This window comes from Camelus dromedarius, chromosome 2, assembly GCF_036321535.1.
Source record: "Camelus dromedarius isolate mCamDro1 chromosome 2, mCamDro1.pat, whole genome shotgun sequence".
Lineage (NCBI taxonomy): Eukaryota > Metazoa > Chordata > Mammalia > Artiodactyla > Camelidae > Camelus > Camelus dromedarius.
In genome coordinates, this window is record NC_087437.1 from 119649627 (window position 1) to 119671921 (window position 22295).

Sequence of the window (22295 nt, forward strand, 5' to 3'; positions counted from 1 at the left end):
AGGAGACCGGTTTCCCACGACAGCCCTGCGGGCCGCCGTCCTCACCTCAAGTCATTGCCGTGGAAACTGAAGCTGAGTCAGACCAGGATGCTCCCAAGGTCACCTGCCAGACGGGGCAGGATGGGTCTACAGCCAGGTCTGTCTGACTCCAAAGTCTGTGCCCTTCCTCTGATCACCGCCACCCTGGAACATAGGGGCCTGGCAGCCTGGCTGATGTTAGATCCTGGCTGCTTCGGGGTGCTGCCGCCCACTGACCTGAGAGCTCTGGGAGGAGGGACACGAGGGCTGGGGCCACGAGGACAGAGGTCACTCAAAAAGGCCAGGGCCCGGCCGCTCCGAGGGCACCCGCCTCACCAGAGCGGCCGCTGTTAGAGGGGCTGCCGTGCTTGCCGGAGGCGCATTGCCCGGGGCCTTTTCTTCCAAAGACTCTGCAAATGAACAGAAAGCCGACGACCCGGAGCCTGCCCGAGCCACCCACCCCGGCCACTGAGCAACTGTGCATCCCAGGGGATGCAGATTTTAATCATTTGGGCAACTAGCTTGCAAACTGGTAGGCCACAGACCATCCCCCCGCCCCAAAAAGAACCCTGTATCTCCACACCCGCCGCTTTCCCACTTCCTCGTACAATCTGCAGGCGCCCAGTCATCTCCTTACTAATGAGGTGACCTCTGTGCCACGACGCCATCGGGGCCGAGTGTCTGCCTTGCGGAGGAAGCCCCGCCCGGTGCAGGGGGGTGGGGCAGAGGCTCCACGCATAAGGGCGTTTTCACCGCCAACCTGGGCGCGTAGCTGCCCTGGGACAGGGCGCCCCCGGGCGTGCGGTGCTGACGGTTTGGGTACAGGTGCCCAGCGCCCCCATTTGCCTGATTTCACAGACTGCACCGTGAAGCCTTGCACCAAGCAGCTGCATCTGACCCTGGCCCACAAGTTCTACCCCCACCACCAGAGGACGCTGGAGCAGCTGGCCAGAGCCATCCCCCTGGGCCACAGCTGCCAGTGGACCGCCGCGCTCTACTCCCGGGACATGCGCTTCGTACACTACCAGGTGAGCAAACCCGGGCCTGGGGGCCCGGCCAGGGACGCCCCAGCCAGGCTGTCGGGCTGGGTCCCCCCACAGGAACAGGTGCATGGCTCCCCTTCTGGCAGAGCACTGGCCCCAGGGCCCTTGGCTGGAGGAACTTTAGAAGCAGGAATAACTTCTACTCTTTTTCCAAAATCACTTTGTTGTCTGCATTTTGAAATCAACATTCTTTTGTAAGTGAGTTGCAAACACATAGAAATTTGGGGAAAAAATGGAAAAATTTCTGGTATTAGAAATGCACCATTATAATTAAAGAGGAAATAAAAAATGCACCATTGCAAAGGCTTATAATGGAATACACTGGGTTGCTTATCAACTATTTAATGACTTGAGTGAAGTCGCATTCCAGGACTTCCTCCCCATGGAACTGGTTGGTTTAGACAGGAAGCTTGTCCTCCTTTCAGACCCATGGAGTAAGCGTGACCGAATCCACCGCGTTCCCTGGTGTGGGAGATGCTGCAAATCACCTCACTCCAAGGAGGGTGGATGTGAGCATCTCGTTACACTTTGAGAATTTTCATATAAGAAACACGTAAATAGAGATAATAGTAAGACGGATAGGGACAGATACCAAAATTCACTTCTAAATGCACCCACAGAAGCCTATGCATCCTTTTGTTCTATCCTACTGTCATCAACAAAGGCTTGGATGCGTCTTAGAGACGCAGAAGCCATCAGGGGAGCCTGAGAGCAAAGACCCTCCCAATGCTCTTTCCCAGCACACGTCCTTGCTCGAGACATGAGGACACTTGCCTCCTTTCTAGACCCTGAGGGTCCTGTACCAGTACAACCCCCAGAACGTGGATGAGCTGATGCTGAGTCCCGGCGACCACGTCTTCGTGGACCCCACTCAGCAGGAGGAAGCCAGCGAGGGCTGGGTGATTGGGACCTCGCAGTGGACCGGCTGCCGGGGCTTCCTGCCCGAGAACTACACAGAGCGGGTCAGCGAGTGTGACACGTGGGTGAAGCACAGGTGAGTGTCGCTCCGCCGCTCTCTGAGTTGGTGTCTGGGAGCTGTCTGCAAACAGTGGCCGCAGTGCCTGTGTGCTTCTGGACCTTTCCGCTGTTGGTAAAAGTTGCCTTCTCTATGTTGGCGGCGTTATCCCTGCAGGTGTATGGTAAACATCCTGGCTGATTCGTGGTTTTCTGCTGACAGCAATCAGCAAACATGAGCTACTCTACAAGAAGTTCCTGAGGTCATAAGCCCAAAAGGGCTACAAAATTCCACTGCCTTAGTACGAGCATAATAAATTATAGCCAGCAGCCCTGAGCTTGGCTTCTCTTGCCCTTCAGCCCAGTGTATAAGCGGTAACGTCCTAAGGGGCAGCGGCACTTTTCTAGTGCTCTGTGAGAAATGACCATGAACTTAACAGCTAGAACAACACACATTTCTTATCTCCTAGTTTCCCCAGTGGCGTTGGCGTAGTTGAGTCTTCCACTCGGGGTCTCCCAAGGCCGCAGTCAGGCTTTGGCTGGGGCTGGGGTCCTATGTGCGGCTGGGGGTCCTCTCCCCAGCTCACGTGGTTGTAGGCTGAATTCCTTTCCTTGAAGCTGTAAGAGTCCTGGTGGCTTGCTTCTTTCTGTTCAGCTGGAATTTCTTAATTTTAGCACTGCTAGCATCACTTGGGGAGCTGAGGCTTTTCAAAATCCTCAGGTGCTGGTTCATTTTTGCTGGATGGTTCTCCTCTCAATTTATCTCTCTCTTCACACGTTTTACTATAAGCAGCAAGAAGGAGCCAAACCTTCAGTGCTTGGCTTGGAAATGTCCTTACCTACATAGGAACTTCTTCACTTACAAGCTCTGCTTTCTATGGACAATGTCACTAAACTCTTTGCCACCACATAAGAGGGATCCCCTTCTGCGGTGTCCTACCAGTGTCTCACTCCACCCCGCGTCCTCACCAGTGACACCTGGGACATCCACATTCTATTCACAGTCTGTCCGAGTCATTCAGACTTTCTTGACCGTGCTTCCCAAAATTCTCCCAGCCTCCCCCCTGCTCAGTCTCAAAGCGGCTCCCAAATTTCAAGTATTTGTCACAACAGCTCCCTACTCTTGAAACCAAATTTTGTATCAGCAAAGACTAACCAGAGGAGTTGAACCAGTAATTTTTATATTGTGTATTTATCTAATACATGTTTAAAGTATATTATTTTATTATTAATATATGTTAATATATTGATAATACAAATAATTTATATTTGTTATATTACTATAATATATACATATATCACATACCATCTAGATACATACACATATATGGACTTATCATAAGAAATCGCCTTGTGAGGTTGTTGGGGCTAAGCAAGCTCAGGCAAGAAGAAAGGGAAGGCAACCACAGCAGGCTGGACACCCATGGGTCAGTGGAACTTGTCACCTGTGTGTGACAATTGGGGAGGACCACCCAGGCAGATGGAGAACAGTTAACTGCAGACACAGCTGCTATTTGGAACCTCTGAGCTCAGGGAAGACCTAAGCCTGTTCTGTTTTTTTAAACCCCTTTATTGTGGTGTGGCTCCTGTACCATAAACTCCACATATTTCAGATGTACAGTTTGATGGTTTTGATAGATGTCCACACCCCTGAAACCACCACCACAATCAAGATAGTGAACGTTTCCATCGCTCCCCAAGTGCTGCAATTTTCGAATTCCCAATTTATCCCTTCCCACCCCCTTCACCCCCGGTAACCATAAGTTTGTTCTCTGTGTCTGTGAGTCTGTTTCTGTTTTGTAGATAAGTTCATTTGTGTTCTTTTTTTAAGATTCCACATATAAGTGATATCATATGGCATTTTTCCTTCTCCTTCTGGCTGACTTCAAAACCTCAGCCTTTTTCAAAGTCCTTCCAACTGAAGAAGTGAGGCCCACCCAGGATAGTCTCCCCTTTGATTAACTTAAGGTCACCTGATTAGAGACCTTAATTACATCTGAAAAACCTCTTTGCAGCAGCACCTGGATTTGCATTTCATTGTATAGCTGAGAAAAGTTGCGTGTATGCTTTTGACCGTGACCTAGTCTGCCTGTAGAAGAGATAATTAAATAAAAAATAAGCTAGTGAAATAAATTATGATATGGCCATACAGTAGAATACTTGAAGTTTTAAAAAATGATGATGAGGAAGTATTTTATGTGCTGTTAGTTTTTTAAAAATCCAAGATAAGTTGCAGAACAATGTGTGTAGGATAGCACTGCTTGTGGGGAAGGATGAAGTGAAACATGCGCATCTGTACACAGATGCACAATGTGTACGCGTGTTTATGCCTAAAAGTTCCCTGGAAGGGAGGACCTCTAGAAACTTCTAACCATGGCTCCCCACAGGGCTGAGGGTGGGGGACTGGACAACAAGACAGGGTGGGAGGGAGAATTTTCACTCTCTACCACTGCATAATTTAAAATTTTTTGAACCATAGAAATGTATTACTTATTCAAAATATAAATTGATCAATTTTAAGTTAAAAAAAAAAAGAATATAAGAAAGTTGGGTCAAAGGGTAATAAAGGGAGAAAAGTCAGACAAACTCAGGGCCACACTTTGCACACACTATGCTCGCTGTGCGGCCCCAGCTCCGAGCTCTCCCCCACCCCAGGTGGAGGGGGACTCGCTTCCACAAAGTGATCACAGCTGACCGAGGTGCGGGTGTGGACCAGTTGTTCCATAAAAGCACAATTTTGCGGGTGTAGGCACGACCACGGGTCCAGAGGCCACGGCAAAGTCACAGGGACTACAGAGATAATCAGATCAGTCATCCTCCCTGAGAGCTGAGAATGCCCGGGCCCAGGGAGGTGGGGGGCTGGCGGCATCGCTAGATGAAGGAAGCACTTGCTCCGTTTTAGACCCAGCCCAGCCCGTCACCTGGTCTGACGAGCTGTTAAGGAGGAACAGGAGCGGAGGTGCTGGTCCCACCCTAAGTGGCCGCCTACTTCCACGGAGCATGGGCTCCCCTGTGGCCCCTGTCCCTCAGGACGAGAGAGCCTCCCTGTCACCAGACAACTGGCAAACTGGATGTCTCTAGAACCATGCAGCAAAGACTCTGTAGAAAATGAGCCTGTGGCTGTTACATTTCTCACCTCACAGTGAATCTGTCAGTCACCCTTCGCCAAAATAACCATTCCAGCCTTTAAGCAGGTCATATCTGGGGCTGTTCTTTCTAGAAACAAGCTTCCCCTCAGGAATTAATAAGTATTAACAAGAATTACAGCAAAAGGAGAGAAAACTAGGTACTGGGCTAGGCTGTGGGGCGTCTGACTGGCCGTGTTTGAGCAGCACTCCATCCTCACTGGAGCAGCAGTGAGACAGTGTGTCATGTGACTGTGGGCAGAAAGGCAGGGAACCACCCTGCTGTCAGACTCAGCTGTCCCAGCTAAGTCTTCTAAAGCTGCCAAAGTTGTACTTTATTAAACACTTAAAGCCTTTAAGATCAGAAATGGCCCTAGAATGTCTAGGCACATCACTGGTCTTTTGAGCACTGGGCAGTGTGGTCAGACGGCACTGTCCCAAGGCTACCTGCATGGCGGACAGACAGACCGCGGTTCAGACGCTGGACCAGTATCCCCGACAGTGTCAGCACAGGGTCCGCACTCGGCACAGGCAAGCCAGCAGGGAGAACGGCTGGCCTTCACGTGGCGATGCGGCCTTGGGGCAAGAGCTCGGGAGTCCGGATTCACAGGACAACAAAATGAGCCTGCAGTCTTTGCTCCTTACCTTGAAGAGAAGGCTCAGAGGTGACCAGAGGGACAGTGGTGGAGGAGAGTATTCAGGAATCACAGCAGTTCTCGACTCTCCACAGAGAAGGACGGACGTGGCACCCCCCTCGCACAGAGAGCGGAGGAGCCGCACATGTTCGCGCTCAGAGAACCTTCCGTCTCCTTCTGGCCAGGATGAGATTACAAACAGTACATACCCGGTGACTTTCCAAAACCACAGTGCGAGCTGGTGGCAGGTAGCTCAGACATAGTGAAGCACTGTCGTGGGCTGCATTGCGTCCCCAGAATTCAAATGTTGAAATCCTCACCCTCGGCACCTCAGAATGTGACTGTATTTGGAGGTGGGTTTTTAAAGAGGTGATGGACATAGAGTGAGATCATCAGGCTGGGCCCTGATCCATCTGACTGGTGACCTTGTAAGAAGAGGAAACTGGGCCTGAGACACACACAGAAGGGTGACCGTGTGGGGACACAGGGAGGAGACGGCATCCACAAGCCAAGGCGAGAGGCCTCGGAGGAGCCAGCGCCGCCCCACCTTGGCCTTGGCTCCCAGCCCCCGGACCCGAGAGGAGGAGGTCGGCTGGTGAGCCGCCGCCTGGCGCCTCGCTGCGGCAGCCCTAACGGCCCGCACACTGTAGGTGAACCGTGCACTGGGCCTCTGAAGTTTAGGGGAAAACGGAAATACTAAAATGCTAGGTTCTTTCCTTTCCCTCTCGTCGCCAACCTAGATCATGTTTCATTTGAAAGCCTCGCCCTCCAAAAAAAGATTCCGTTTTCTCTCTGACTGTAAACTGCACAGATGTTATTTATAGATAAAGACCCGTGCCACCTGCACCGCGGCCGCCCGCCTCCGGGAAGAGGAAGCCGCCGCGCGGTGGGCGGCGGCGCGCCTGCGGGGGAGGGGGGGGGCGGGGGGAGCGCGGCGGCCCGAGCGCCCGCCGGTGGGAGCGGGAGCCCCCGGGTTCTGCGCGCTGACACCGGCCGCGGGGGCGCACGCGAGCCCAGTAGACCCGTCCGCCCTGAATGCCGCCGTCCCGCCAAAAGGGGCTCAAGGCCGCAGAGGAAGCAGCAGGCGAAGGGAAGGCACCGCTTGCAGCCGGTTTCGGAAACGCGTTGCCAACGTCCAACCACCGCGGGCGCGGAGGGCGGGCCGGGCGGCTGCGGGGTGACAGGCAGGTGGCCTGAGCCCCAGGGCCGCTGAGACTCGGGAGCAACGATGCCCCTCCCAGCGCGGGACCTTGCTGGGGTCTCCGGAGGGACGCCTGGACTGCCGTCAGCTTTGTGAGAATCTGGGACTTGGGGCCCCTCTGCGAGAAAGGCAGACATTTACAGATGGGCTGAGTAAGAAGAAACACCACGTTCATGATGGAGAAAATCAATCCTGTCCGTCATTTCCAGGTTTCGTGACATTCGAGGGACAGTCCCAAGGGGATCATTTGTTGGGCCTTCACTGAATGATTGAAAAGTTTATCTGGGAGAGTAAACAGGAGAGGAGAGTTGAGAACACTTTGAACAGTAAAGATGAGGAGAGGAGAGACTTACCCTGCCAGATAGTAAAAACACGCCGTCTGCATGTGATATGGTACCGCCTGGAAGGAAAGGGAAAAGGCAGCTCCAGGGAACAGGTGGATGGCAGGGGGAGAGACCCGGCGTACTGGGAGGTTGTGTCTGCTGGGCGCCTCAGAGACAGGAGCGTAAATGGGTTCACAATAAATGGTGCCCTGCGTGACCTCACAGCATACACTGAAGTCAGCTCCTGACAGAGAAGAGAACTCGAGAGAGAAAGAAAATCATTTCAAAATAGAAGGCAGTTTAAATGACAGTATGTCTGAATGCTGGACTGGGGAGAGCTTTGAAAGCAGAGAAGCAGGTGGACACATCTTAGAGTGAAACTTAACAGACCCGTCATTAATAAGGATGATTAAATGCTTGAAATTTAAGGCTTCTGTAGGTTAAAAATCATAAATACATTACAACTTAAGAGCAAGATGGAGAAAAGGGAACCCTCCTACACTGTTGGTGGGAATGTAGTTTGGTGCAGCCATCATGGTAAACAGTATGGAGATTCCTCAAAAAACTAAAAAAAGACTTACCATATGATCCAGCAATCCCACTCCTGGGCATATGTCTGGAGGGAACTCTAATTTGAAAAGATATGTGCCCCTCAATGTTCACAGCAGCACTATTGACAACAGCCAAGACATGGAAACAACTGAAATGTCCATCACCAGATGACTGGGTAAAGAAGCTGTGGTTTATTTATACAATGGAATACTACCCAGCCATAAGGAAGAATAAAATAATGCCATTTGCAGAAACATGGATGGACCTGGAGATTGTCATACTAAGTGAAATAAGTCAGAAAGAGAAAGAAAAATACCATATGATATCTCTCATTTGTGAATCTAAAAAAAAGAAAAAAGAAGACACTAATGAACTCATCTACAAAACAGAAACAAACTCACAGACATAGACAATCTTATGGTTACTGAGGGAAAGGGGGTGAGAAGGGATAAATTTGGGAGTTTGAGATTTGTAAAGGTTCACCACTATATATAAAAATAGATAAAAACAAGTTTCTTCTGTACAGCACAGGGAACTATATTCAATATCTTGTAATAACCTTTAATGAAAACAAATACATGTATGTATATGTATGACTGAGACATTGTGCTGTGCACCAGAGACCGACACATTGTAACTGACTATAATTCAATTAAAAATAATAATAATAATAATGATAAATAAAATAAAGAGCAAGATGGGAACAAGGCTTTTCAGAAAATAGTAATTAAGATGAAGTTCCCTTACCAGTGACTCAGGTGAGCAGATTACCTGCCTCCTCTTCCACTAGCATCAAAGGCCCAGGCATCCCTGGATGCTCTGCTGGCCGGTTGCTTTGTGTCTGACCCGCTGCCGTCTTCATTCCAGGCACCGTGATGGGTGGGCGTCAGAAGAGCGTCCACCATCTCTTGCCACCTGCGGCCTCTGGGCCCACCTGCCCGTCTCCCACCCATTAGACTAATGGTCCAAACTCCTGGCCAACTTACCAAATCCCATCCCTCCTGGGCTTCCAGTGCCCCCTCCCCCAGAGCACTGTGCCAGCATCATCTGCCGTCCCAAGACCTTCCCCAAGGGTGGCCACCCGCAAACAAACATGCTGTCACCCTCAAAGCAAAACCAAGCACAAGCTCTCTTGCCCATCTCCCTCTCCAGCTCCTGCCCATCGCTCTGCTCTGATTGTATGTTTTTATTTTAATCAGCCTGGTTTGAACCCAGCCCGCATGCTACATACAGCAGGCTGCCCGCACTGTCAGGACAGCTGCAGTGGCACTCCTTTGCGACCACCAGCATGGGTGTTCAGATCCGGCAGGAAAGGGAACCAGAAGTGGTTGTAGATTGTTTTTGGATCGAGTTGATGAAGATGACCTTTCCCTTTATAACATGGATTTTCCCTGGGGCGCCCAGTCATTTCTTGCCCTCGGAGGATTTCCGTGACCACGGGCTCCTTCCTCACTCACACTCCTCCTCCGGCCCCTCCGTCATCCCTCCCCTCGGCGTCCCCCACTCACTTTCTAGAGTTCTCATGGCGCTGGTGTGCTGTGACCTTTGCCCTCAGCCGTCCCCAGAGCTCCTGAACACCAGCCCACCCCAGGGGCACCTTTCCTGATCCACGGACAAGGAGAAATTTCTCTCGGCTGCACCCACCCGCTGACTAGTCTGGGCCTTTCCGGGGCGTTCCCACGGTGCAGAACGTGCCTGCTCTGCTCGCCTGTCCCCGTCTCCCAGCCACAGCCACCTTTACACCTTCGGCTGTGTCAGAAGATGGGCCTGAAGAGGGTGATGTGCTGGTTTGCTCCGGTCCCTAACAAGACACCATAGGCGGGCGGCTTAAGTGACAGAGCTCATTCTTTCACAGTCCTGGCTGCTGGACATCCAAGATGGGGCTGCTTCCCCTGAGGCCTCTCCTTGGCGCGGGGATGCCGCTCCTCTGAGTCCTCACACAGTCGTCCCTCTGTGCGAGTCGGTGTCCTGACCGCCCTTCTCATTAGGACACCAGCCAGATTGAATCAGCACCCACCCTAGCAGCCTCTTTTTACTTGAATCAGCCCTTTAAAGGCCCCACCTCCACACAGGGGCACCTTTGGAGGTCCCAGGGGTCAAGACTGTAAACTTCAAGGGCACGCAGTTCAGCTCATAGCGGGGTGTGATGGCCTAACCCGCCCACCGCTTCCTGTACCCTCGCAAGCACGTGCTGACAGGGGCTTCCCGTGTCTGCCCCACACGGCATCCCCTTCTCCTCCCACAGGACGTACACCTTCAGTCTGGCCGCGGACCTGAGCTCCAGAAAGGACGGCGAAGCCAGTGGCAGACGAAATGGGGAGCCTCACCCTCCGCCCACGTCCTGGAGCGTCTGCAGCCTTCAGTCCCTACAGGTGACCAGGCCCCTTGATGTCAAAGTGAGCTGAGTACAACTGCGCTCGGTGTCAACTCCAGGTGTACACAGACCCTAGGGTGCGGCTTCTGTTTGGAGACCCTGCCACCCTGAGCTCAGAGCCGGGTGGGTCAGCAGGGGACCCATCTGTCTGCCTCTGGGTTGCTCTGTCTTGTCCACCCTGGGCAGAGAGTGACCCCTATACACACACACACACACACACACACACACTGTCTGCAAGAACGTGTAGTTCATGTCTGTAGCTTGGCCAGTCATAGTGCCAGGACCAGGGGCAGGAATGGGGCAGGACACGGCCCTCCAGGAATCCCCTCCTCCACCCTAATTCTCTCAACAGCCAGCTGGCTCCCACCAAGAACCCACCAGCCTCCCAGCGGCTGCCTCCAGGCCAGACAAGACTGAGCCCAGGGCAGAGGACACTGGGATGCTGGGAGGGCAACGGGGTGATCTCTTTAGCCAGGTCCTCGGTGGGGGAGGACGGCCCAGGAAGAGGGGCTACTGCCTGTGAGCCAGGCTCCTGCCAGTCACAGACAGACGAAGATGGGGCCGCCCCGTACTCGCTGCAGGGGAGGAGACCAGGCACGGACTCAGGTGGGGGCTCCCCGAGGCTACACCCTGCTTTCCAGGTTGAAGGAGGGGAGAAGCTGAATTGAGAGGCTCAGCCCCAAGCTCGGCCTCTGTCTGAATGTGCTGGTGCTTCACATGGGGGAGAACTGGCCCCATCGCCGTGAACGGAGCCCTCCCCTGGTCCGAGTTCGCCCCTTCCGGGTGGTAGGAAAGGAAAGCTGTGCCCACGGGCTTGCTGAGGTGGACGCGCAGTGTGCTGAATCGTGGCCCCGAAGACGTGAGGTCCTGACTCCTGCCACCTGCGAATGTCATGAGGAAAAGGGTCTTTGCGTGTGGGGCTGAGATAAGGATCTCCACGGGGAGATGGTCCTGGATTAGCCTACGGGCCTGAAATCTAATTACCACCATCCTCAAACAGGAAATGAGGGGAAGTGAAGCCCACAGACGAGGAGACACAGGCACGCAGGGAGCAGCCCTGTGACCACGGGACAGAGACTGGACCTTCCGCCACATGCTGAGGATGCCAGGGCCACCGGCAGCTGGAAGAGGCAGGAAGGGCCCTCTCCTAGAGCCTCTGAGGGGACCTGGCCCTGCAACACCTTGATTCTGGACTTCCAGCCTTCGGAACTGGAAGAGAATAAGTTTCTTTTGTTTCCAGCCCCCAGTGGGTGCTTCGTTACCGCCGTCCCGGGAAAGGCATCCACACCTTCGGTCTGCCATCCTGGAGACCCTGGAGATGAGTCCATCCCGGTCCCCATGGGCCTTTCCCTTGATTATTACACTCCGATTGCAAACCTCTGTGCTTTGAAATTCAGATGCTCTGGCTCTTCCAGGGAAGGAATGCCTCAAACCCAAAACCTCAGCCCGAGGCAGCGGCGACACTTTGAGACAGTCAGCAAGCAGACCAGCGCTGGGGCCCGTGTGTGCCCCACAACCCACTCGGGGATCAGCCCCAGCAGGGGATGGGATGGACAAGGTGCCCTGGCATCAGTACCGGCAATTCCATGTGGACAGACTTGAGCTGTAAGACGAAAGACAGCCTTGCCCTTGGAACTACCCTGGGTGGGCATTGGCATCCAGAGCCAAACATCCTTTGCTCCTTCTCAAAGTCACCCCACATCACAGCCTGGAGGTGACCCTTGGGTTAATTCACCAAAGCACTGACCTCCCCAAGAACAGAGGTGGCCATGCTCCCTGCAGTTGTGAGTCTCAAAGGCCATCGAGCCCCTGCCCAGCGCAAAGGAGGGCTGCCTCAGACCGACCTGCTGCTCCCCTGGCCGCACGCTGCTGACCTCCATCAGGGCCTTTCTCCTGCCAAAGGAAGGTATACAGGGTGAAACAAAACGCCGTTTCCCCCAGCACCCAGCCAAACAGAAAACCACCAGCTGTGGGAAGGAAGAATGGCCAGCAAGAAAGAAGCAAGAGGATGGATGCAGGCCTCCACCCCCCAGCGCTCAGAGCTGAGCACATGCCCTGGCACCAGGCGGGGAGCCACCTTTAACACACCAAACCAGGCTGGTCCTGGAGGGCCCCTCGGAGGAGGATGAGTCCCAGCAACAGAGATTATGATGGATGGATGGATGGAAGGAAGAAAGGAAGGAAGAGAGAGAGACAGAGAAGGAAAGGAAGAAAGAAAGGAAGAAGAAAGAAAGAAAGAAAGAAAGAAAGAAAGAAAGAAAGAAAGAAAGAAAGAAAGAAAGAAAGAAAGAAAGAAAGAAAGGAAGGAAGAAAAGAGGAAGGAAGGAAGGAAGGAAGGAAGGAAGGAAGGAAGGAGGAAGGAAGGAAGGAAAGAAAGAAAGAAAGAAAAGAAAGATATGTACAGAAGGTTCGACTGACCGTTTTTCAGCGTTCCTATGGTGCAAAGGCAACATGCATTTGGTGGAATTTTGAATACTTGCGTTTTGAGTGTGGCTCTTCCCCTGGACTAACGATACGCAGCGCGATCCTCCCTCGTGCTGCGCGGCAGAGGCAGCCCCCGCTCGCCGTCAGCCGCGCGATCACGAGGGCGAACCACCGACGCACTGAGAGCCGTGCCGGACTGAGCCCCCCATTCTGTTTCTCACTTTCTGTTGGGAATTCAATCAATTGCACACGACTTTCAACGCTTTATTATAAATAGGCTTTGTGTTGGGTGATTTTGCCCAACCACAGGCTAATGAAAGTGTTCTGAGCACGGTTAAGTTCAGGTTGACTGAGCTATGATGTTTGGTAGGTTGGGTGTATTAAATGCATGTTTGACTTAAGAGATTTTTAATTTACGATGGGTTTATGGAGGCGTAACCCCACCATGAGTCAAGGAAGATCTATATATTTATATATGTATATGTATACACACACGCACATTGATTACACACGTCTATCATATGAGGTGCATTACATAATCTATAATACTATACATCACTATAATGTCATGTGTACACATATGGTTGCTTTTAGACAGATACAGGTAATGCCCTAAGAAGTCACTGTGGAGGGATGCGGTGGGCTGCGTATTTGTGCCCCCCCCCAATTCACATGGTGAAATCCTGTTGGTTCATGTGACACGTGAGGAGGTGGGGGCTTTTGGAAGGTGGTTAGGTCATGAGGGTGGAGCCCTCGTGACTGGGATTAGTGACTTGATGAGAAAGACGCCGAGACCCCCTCACCCAGCTGCACTGCACGCTGACCCCGGGCACCCTGAGACTCCTGGGCACCCTGAGACTCCCAGTCCCCGGAACTGTGAGACGTAAATCCCTGTTGCTCCTAAGCCAGCCAGGGCACATCATTAGAGCAGCCTGAAGGGACTGAGACAAGGGGTGAGGGCTTGGAGGACAGGAGAGTAGACACTGGATGTGCTGTGGGGTGGGTTGTTCCACCGTCTTTCCATTTCCTGTGTACGTGATAATGCCCATAAAATTAAAAGTCGCCAGAAATTGAAGCGTTCTCCACCTGCAATTCCTCGTCCCCTTCACCGTCACGGCTCTGGTGACACGGGCGGGAGCTGCTGCACAAGGAGGGAGGCAGGTGGCGCCCGGTCCAGCCCTGGGATGAGGGGAGATGTGTGGGGCAAGTCTAACCATGTGGGTGTTAAAGCGCACGTGCCCTTCTCTCCGCCGCTCCAGGCCACGGCAGCGAGGAAGAGCATTTTGGTGGTGCGCCACGGCGAGAGACTGGACCAAATCTTCGGGAAGTCGTGGCTGCAGCAGTGTTCCACTCTGGACGGTAGGTGGAGTTCTGGCAGAACCCAGACACAGAAATTAGACAGACTTAACAGATGAGATCGCGTCTCAGTGTTCCTAGCCAGAGCCCCCGGGGCACCGTTCTTCAGAGTGACCGCGCATGGACCGTCTGAGCGCCCCGCCTTGCCCCTGGCACCACACATACGCATTCGAGTGTGGATGCAGTCTGTAAGTATCTTAATGCTTTGCAGGAGATGAGGAATGGTTTCAAGATTAAGCAGGTCTGCTGGTGTGACGCACGGGCAGCCTTGTGTGTCCGGGCGGCTGGCAGGTGGGTGCGGCGCTGACCTGAGAGCGGGTCACTCTGACCTACAGCCTCGGAACCCTCAGCTGCGGCACGCACCCCATCCTGCAATCTCACAGCTGCAGCTCTCTGAGCCCACCTTCCCTGCGGGGGTCACTTCCCTACCATGTGTGGCCATGTTGCTCAACAGAAGGGCATTTTTTTTTAACGTGTCTGGTGTTTATACCAACTTCACCCCCCAGGATGCCAAGAGCTAAGAACAGGGCTTGTAAAAACAAAATACCCACAAGCAGTCTCTGTACTGACCCGCGATTGTATCAACGCACATCCCCTGGTGGAAAGTCCGCAGCGCCACGATTTCTAAGCCACGGATAGTTACGTAAATGAAAGTATCCGATGAACGCAGGGATGAAGTCTATTCACACTGGCTGGACCTGCTGAGCCCTTTAGGGGGGCCCTCCAGGAGCCCAGCAGGCCAAGAAGGGGGATGAATCAGGGGAGGCATCGGCAGATAGACGACCAGCACGCACAAGAAGTTCTGAGCGGTTTAGATCACGGCCACACCTCCGAGAACCCACAGACCTGAGCCTAAGGTTGTCTGCACAAAGCAGGATCAGGTAGAGGCACAAAGGCTCGAGGAAGACGCAGGTGGATCAGAGGATGCACTGACTTGTAAGGAACTTTCCTGCAGTAAAACCGGTATGGAAACTGCAGGCTGAAACGGCACAGCCGTCAGTGGTGGTGGCCTGGGAGCCAAACCAACCAACCGACATCAAGGACAGTGACTGGGCTTCATGAAAACAGGAAAGTGTTCGGTCCTCTATACCAGAGATCGAGGCACATCTAAGGGGAAATATTAAAAGGCACTGGAAATTCCCCAGGTAAAGGGAGCCGCTGGCAGTGTCTCACCAGGCGGGAAAACCCCGATAAAGTGGATGCTGATGTCTAGTTGGTCTGGAGTCTCCAAGTGGCATCGTTCGATGAATTACCACGGGGTGTTTGGGGGCACTGCTGACCCCTCCTCGGATTCCAGAGTCCCTCCTCGCTTCTGCTCACGTCTGGCCCAAGCGCCCACACCCTCTTATGGCCTCTCACTCCCCCGCAGGGCTCGCCCCACGCAGCCCTGTTCACTCGGACCCTACTCCCTGCAGGATCTGACCTTCCCCCAGGTGCCCTCTGCTTCTGAGCTCTGCTCTCTGCCTCACACAGAAACCACAGATAAAGAGTCGATGAGGGCAAACATTTGGGAATCACAGACGCCTTTGAGAATATGATACAAGTGGTGGAACTTCTCCTTAAATGAAGAACAGATTCCACCTTTCCTTGTGGACACAGCTAACGCTTTGGCATTTCATTTAAGCTTACGGTTCAAAGTCTCTGCCAATGGAAATTCCAGGGAGTCAGCTTCCAGAAAAATCTTGCGTGGAACCTAATAACCAAGACCTGCAGAGTGGCCTCTGATGGGAGGACCGGCCGCTGGGGGGCCACGAGGAGCGCTGGTGCAGCGTAGTGTCCTCCGCAGGGACAACCGATGGTCTGAGGGTGAGAGCAGACCTACCTCTCATTGACCGCTTACTCTGAGCTGGGCTCAGGGCTCTGGGCGTTAACCCACTAATTCGTTCAGACACATCTATCATTTCCCCCTTTGTACTGATAAGAGAGATTAAGTCAGTCGCCTCTAGTCACACAAGTGGTAACGGATGATACCAGGATTTGCACCAGACCATCGGATCTCAGAGCTCAAGGTCAAACTCAAAGTGACCCAAGATGCTCTGAGCCTATGAATGGGTGAACTGGGGGAGCCCCAGGGAAGCCCCGTGATTCTCAGTCCTACTTCCAGCAACTGGCTGAATGAGGCACAGAGCAGGACCCTCTCTGGCTGTCTGGGTTCCATCCCGTAGGCAGTGTGACCCCTTAAAGCTACAGGGATGGGTCGAATGTCACCTAATTAATTAATGCCAATTTGAGATTCTTATCAAGTTAAGCTCTGTCAGTCATGGACACACTTGGTTCTTAATCAGGATCTCCGGGAGGGGTCATGAGAGGACAGGGGTTTTGTGGTTCCTGTGGCCAAAATACGTTATCTCTGTTTGAGGAAATGTGTGCGCAGCAGGTCAGATTTTCTCCTGAAACCGAATCCACGTCGCAGAACTTGTTAGAGGGAAAAACAGAAATCAAACAAACAAAAAGTAACGTTGACAACGATGTAAATCATTGCCCTGTTTCTAGTGGGGGGCGTGCTCCTGAGAGCTTGGTGGGGCACATGGGCGCTGACTCGGCAGCGCTGAACGATTGGTGCTTGTTTACGCCTTAGGGAGATACTACCGGCCAGACCTCAACTTCCCTCGCAGTCTGCCCAGGCGGAGCTGTGGGATCAAAGACTTTGAAAACGACCCACCATTGTCGTCTTGTGGAATCTTCCAGTCCAGAATGGCAGGTATGGTTGGGGCTTCTTCTAGTAGCCTTATCACAGCGACGATGGTCACTAACGAGCACTGAGCCCTCGAGACATGTCCTTTGAGTCAGTACGAGCCTTACCCTCACTCTGCTGATGTGGAAGGTGGGGCACAGAGAGGTTAAGTGAGTTGCCCAAATCACACAGCTAGTAAGCGGAAGCTCAGATCTGACCCAGAAGTGGATGGCTGGGGAAGTGGGGAGAGATGAAAGGATGGAACGAACAAGAGAGGGAAGGAAGAAAACCAACAACCACTGTGCATTAAGGATGTCGTTTAAAATATTAAAAAAAAAAAAAAAAAAACCCAGCCTCCCTTTGATTTTACTCCAGAATCTGTCACTTGGGGCTTTTGTTTTGTCTGGGGTTCTGGTTCCACGTGACTGACCTTCTGGAAAAGAGGAGGTCACTGTGTTCATCTGGTCTTCATTTTATGAATTAAGAAACTCAAATCTAGAATCAGGAAGGCACTGGGCTTCCCGAGTCACACACTGGTTAACTGAAGGGACACCCTGGGCCGGCACCGCCGGCTCCTCACCCGGGGCTATGGTTGGCGCTCAGCTGGCAGCTGCCGGGGCAGGGCGGGGGTGCCCTGAGTTTCAGCACCTGCTGATGTCAGCGGTGTGAACGCAGTGCCCACCCCATGGCTGGTTTCAAGCTACCGATGTGCGGTCCCTGAGCTTGGAGTTGGGAGAGTAACACAGCTAGGACCTCCACGGGTGGATGTGACCCCCCCCCCCCGGGCCCGCCTGGGCTCCCTCCTGCACCGCACACCGTGGTCCGTGTGCGTGTGTGTGTGTGTGTGTGAGCACACCCTTCTGTAACAAACCTCTGTGTCTCGTGCCTGAATCCTCACCCGGATGTTTGTGCAGTCCCCGTGGGGGCACATGTGAATGGGTGTACGTGTGGGCAGCTGCTGGCCTCTGCATTTGTTTCCTGTGCCTGCCACAACAAAGAACCACAGATGGAGTGGCTTAAGTCACAGAAACGTGTTGTCTCGCGATTCTGGAGTCTGGAAGGCCGAGATCAAGGTATCGGCAGGGACGCTCCTTCTGAGGCTGTGAGAGGAGGCTGTTCCAGGCCTCTCTCCTTGGCTTATAGAAGACCACCCTCTCCCTGTGTCCTCTGTGCATGTCGGTCTCTGTGTCCCAACGTCCCCTGTTTATAAGGACACCAGTCAGATTAGATTGGAGCCACCCTAATGGCCTCGTCTTAACTTGCTCACCTCTTTAAAGACCCTACGTCCAAAGAAGGTGCACTGTGAGGCACTAGGGGTTAGGGCCCCTACATATGAATTCAGGGAGACACGCCAGCCCGCGACGGCACCAGGGCGGCCTTGCTGGCGTCGATGCTGCACAGATTCTGTGCTGATGGGTGCCCCTTCTTTCTCAAAGATCAGGAAACGTGGTTTACGGGCTCGTCCTTCCATGAGCCTCGGGGGTCTGGAGTTTCCATCGCTGCCGAGCAGGTCACCGTGAACTTGAAACAGCACCCACCCACAGCTCTTGGTTCTGTGGGTCAGAAACACAAACACAGTGTGGCGGGGGTCTCTGCTCAGGGTCTCAACCCAGAAATCAAGGTGCCGGCTGGGCTGAGATCCCACCTGGAGCCTCCTGGAAGCAGCTCCTCACTCATCAGGCTGGAGGGAGGATTCAGATCCTTGCAGATGAAGGACTGAAGTCCTCACTGCCTTGCCGGGTGTGGGTTCCTGGAGCCCACCTGCATTCCTTGCCATGTGCCTCCTTCTTTGAAGCCAGCAGTAGAGAGTTTCTTGCACGTCGAATCCCTCTTCCTTTGAATCCCTGTGACTTCTCTCTGTGACCAGCCGGAGAAGCCTCTGCTTCAGATGGGCCCACCTGGATGGGTCAGGCCCCCCTGGATGGGTCAGGTCCCCCTGGATGGGTCAGGCCCCCCTGGATGGGTCAGGTCCCCCTGGATGGGTCAGGCCCCCCTGGATGGGTCAGGCCCACCCGGATGGGTCAGGCCCACCTGCGATAATCCCCTTTCCCCTGTGTAGCATAACCCGGTCATGGCAGTGCCGGCTCACTGTCGTCAGTCCCACCGACGCTCAAGGGGATTATCCAGGATGTGTGCACCGGGGGCGGGCATCTTGGAGCCACCTGAGACCCTGCCCATCACAGGGGATAAGCCACTCATCGGAGTTGCCACCATGGTGGGGTGGGAGTCAGTTATGAGGCCATTTTTCCATGGGCTCTTTTCCAGGGGAAGCGCTCCTGGACAGCGGCATCAGCGTCACCTGTGTCTTCACCTCCCCCGCCCTCCGCTGTGTGCAGACGGCCAAGCACATCCTGGAAGGTCAGTGTCTCAGCGTCTCGTGTGGCCTTGACCTTATGGCTCTTCTCCCAGGAGACGGGGAGTGAGTGGAGGGCAGACTTGGGTGAGTGGCCTGCATGGTCACATAAGGTCACCAGATGGCCATGCACCAGCACTCGTGACCTGCTAGCAGGCACTGAGCCCATTAGCACTTCTGGAGGGTCAGGATTGGAATCGAGTGCCGGGGGCCAGGCCATCCCAATTTTGCCTTTGGCCTGCTTCTGCCATGTGTTTAAAATAAAAAATCTAGGGAGGGGTATTCAGAAACCCAGAGAGCTGGGAACTGCAGTGACCCCTTCTTAAGCCTGAATTACGTGACCCCCCAGGGCCAGGGAATCGGCTTCCGGGAGCTGTCCAGCGCCGTCAGAGGCTGCTGGGCGGCGGGAAGCCAGTGGTGCACCCTTCTGCGCTCTCCGCCGGCAGGAAGAAGCCGGTTCCTGCCAGAGAAGAGCAGCTTGGTCCGAAGGACTTGGATCTGCCCCGCTGTCTGTGCCCGTCCCCACCCTTCCGTGTGTGGGGAAGAGGGCACGTGGGCTAGCTCCCCCTCCACAGCGAGGGGACGGAGGGCAGAGTGCGTGGATGCAGGAGCAGCAGGTGGGCGTGTGTGGAGGAGGGGGCTGGCCTCCGCTCTCTTGGGGACACAGGAAGTCAGCTCACCAGCTGAGCGTGAGGAAGGGGAGGGACGGCTGGAGGTCTGCAGGCATGACGTACTCATCAGGGAGCCAGGCCAGGACACGGATGGGGCGTACAAGGCGACTGCTTGAGGTCAGTGAGCTTACACGGAGGTCAGCGACTTTACACTGAGGCCCGTCAGCTGGGCTGGGGCTGTCCCCCAGGCACGGACGGGGCAAATCAGGAAGAGCCGGCTCTAACCCTGGACGGGTCTGAGAAGGAAGCGTGATGAGGCCAGAAGGGGCGAGAGGGAGTGAGGGTGTGCACAGGAGGGCGACGGTGACTGACCGGAGATCCTGAGCTGAGCCAGGAGGGAGGTAGAGGTGGGGGGAGGAGGGCGAGTCCGTGGAGTTGGAGGATGAAGGAGACGCAGCGGCAAAGAGGGGAGGGCCGGCTGGAGACAGAGGGGGGCTGACACTGAGCGTAGAGAGGGGGGCAGCTGCTGGTAATGACAAGGTCAGGTTCAGGGAGGAAGCCACGTCGCTGGAGGAGGGGGACCAGGAGCCAGGAGGCTTCTGCTGGACAGCCCGTCTTGCAGATAATGCTGTCGCCGAGCACTGTCCCTGGAGCAGTGTCAGAGAGAGGGCCGCCAGCAGGGCTGAAACCCTCACGGGAGGAGCTGTTGAAAGGACAGTGAACCCACAGCCTGTGCACCGGCCCAGCCCCGGTGTGTCCTCTCTAATGAAGCGCCTTCCCGAGTCTGCATGCGGTCGGGAATCCCTCCCAGGGATGGGCCTGATCCGTGCACCGGACCCCTGCAGGCTGGTGGCCAGTCCGTTCCTTTCCTGCCTTCTGAGAGATGTGCTGTTTCCTGGCCACTTGCTGATTTGTGAGGGGAGAAGTCCATCTCATCCCAGTCCCCTTCCACGTGTCTCTGCATATCGTCCTGAGGCCGTCCCCCGTTTGTCGTTTCTCACCTGCACGCCCCTGGCAGTGTTCTGGGTCCCTGAGCCTGAGAAACGCCCATCACCCTCCTATGTTGAGGTTCACATGGTAATTGCATTGCTTCCCTGCAACTCAGGGCTGTCGACGCGGGATGGAGCCGAGTGCAGGTGAAGCATGAGGCCAACGGCTAAACAGACCAGGGAGGGCCCGGACCCCCAGTGTGCGGCTTCAGGATGGCGCGGGGTTGAGGGGGGGCCCTGAGGCAAAAACGGCGTCTCTGGACACAACTCACTCCCTCCCTGACCACACACACACACACACACACACACACGCATATACACTCACACTCCCCTTGGGGTTTCATTCAGCCGCAGGGTGGTAGAGTCTAGTGTTGGGGGACAGAGATTGAAAGGAGGTTGTACCATCGCTGCTTTTGCAGAGCAGTGACCCCCGCCCAGGAAACACAGGCCCCCTGGTGTCAGACTCCCTATTTCTGTGTCCAGATCGATCAGTGGCCCCACTCCGTTCAGGAAGGACTAAGAAAGGAGGCGTGGTTCCTCCAGCCCTGCCCCTGATCGCAGGTGATGGGGAGAGCAGAAGTGGTGACCTGAAGGCTGGGGCTTCCCCTAGTAGCTGGGCCAGCCCTCTCGGCTGTGTTTGCTCTAAAAGTGTTTCCATTTGATAGCTCTATTAGTAAACATGATGGAACAAAGCAAACTGGAGATGAAGTAAATTTATCCCTAGATAGCTTAGGATCAATATATTTGTAATTAATTCAACCACTGTCCTAACCAGAGGTGGAAAGGAGAAAGCAAGAAACACACACGGATACATGATAAACAGGCGCGTCCTCGAATCTCCCCTGCCCTCTCCCGCCTTTATACCCACCGTTTAATGAGCTCATTTAGTTCTAACCCACCCAGGAAGCTGCTACTTTTCCACTAACCTAAAAAAACACTTCAATTTCCACCTGTGGCTAGTGAGATGGCCTGTGTCCTGCCAGGCCAGCAGGTGGATGTCTCTGAGGATGACTTCCTCCCACGTCGTCAGGAAGTGATGCTCTCAGTCTCCCTTCGCCCACCCAACCTCCCAACCACGGCCACAAGATATTATTAAAAGAGAGAGAGAGAGAGAAGGAATATTCTTTTGGCCTTAGAAGAATATAACTGAGAGCTTCAAAAACATTTTTCATAACTTCACCCTTTTTTTGTCATTATTCCTGGTCCCTCGTTAGGAACATATCTGTTCCACTGTCTCTGACTTCTATTATCTGGGTCTCTTGCATAGAAAATAAAAAGCTCCCCACGATGTGTTCTGACAGTGATCATGTCGATGTCTTTGACGTGACCCCTCGCTGACTTTTACTCTGCATGCGATGATGAGGGTGATGAAGCTGGTTTAACGAGCGTAAATTCAGAAGCTATGTGTCAATCTAGAGAAGCAAGGACACCCAGCCTTCTTCACGCGCCCTCCAGCCTGACCATCCTGCTTCTCTAGAATGTTAACCTTCATCTCAGCACCGCGTCAGGCAATGTCCGGGTGGACCGCTCCCCAAAGGGTGGCGCAGAGGACAGGAGGAGGGGCTGACGTCATCTGGGAAATTCTCCAAACTCTTTCCTCAAGCCATCTGTGCCCAGTGGACACGAACCCCTCATGGGCTGCAGGAGAGGCCAGGAGCCCTGT

The 22295-nt window shown here is 53.9% G+C and overlaps 1 protein-coding gene across 6 annotated transcripts in view; it reads left to right on the top strand.

Annotated features, from left to right (window-relative positions):
- Positions 1–22295, top strand: part of UBASH3A (ubiquitin associated and SH3 domain containing A) — a 39940-nt gene that overhangs the window by 10201 nt on the left and 7444 nt on the right. For 4 of the 6 annotated variants that reach the window (XR_010376821.1, XM_064476234.1, XM_064476236.1 and 1 more), the window contains exons 5-10: positions 877–1046; positions 1847–2055; positions 10097–10247; positions 13909–14008; positions 16584–16706; positions 18945–19037. Coding sequence is in view for 5 of the 6 variants with exons in the window: in XM_064476234.1 (XP_064332304.1) it covers positions 877–1046; positions 1847–2055; positions 10097–10247; positions 13909–14008; positions 16584–16706; positions 18945–19037 (846 nt within the window). In the remaining variant the exon portion in view is untranslated. The remainder of the gene's footprint in view (positions 1–876; positions 1047–1846; positions 2056–10096; positions 10248–13908; positions 14009–16583; positions 16707–18944; positions 19038–22295) is intronic. The other 2 variants (XM_010994871.3, XM_010994870.3) reach the window with 1 other exon arrangement.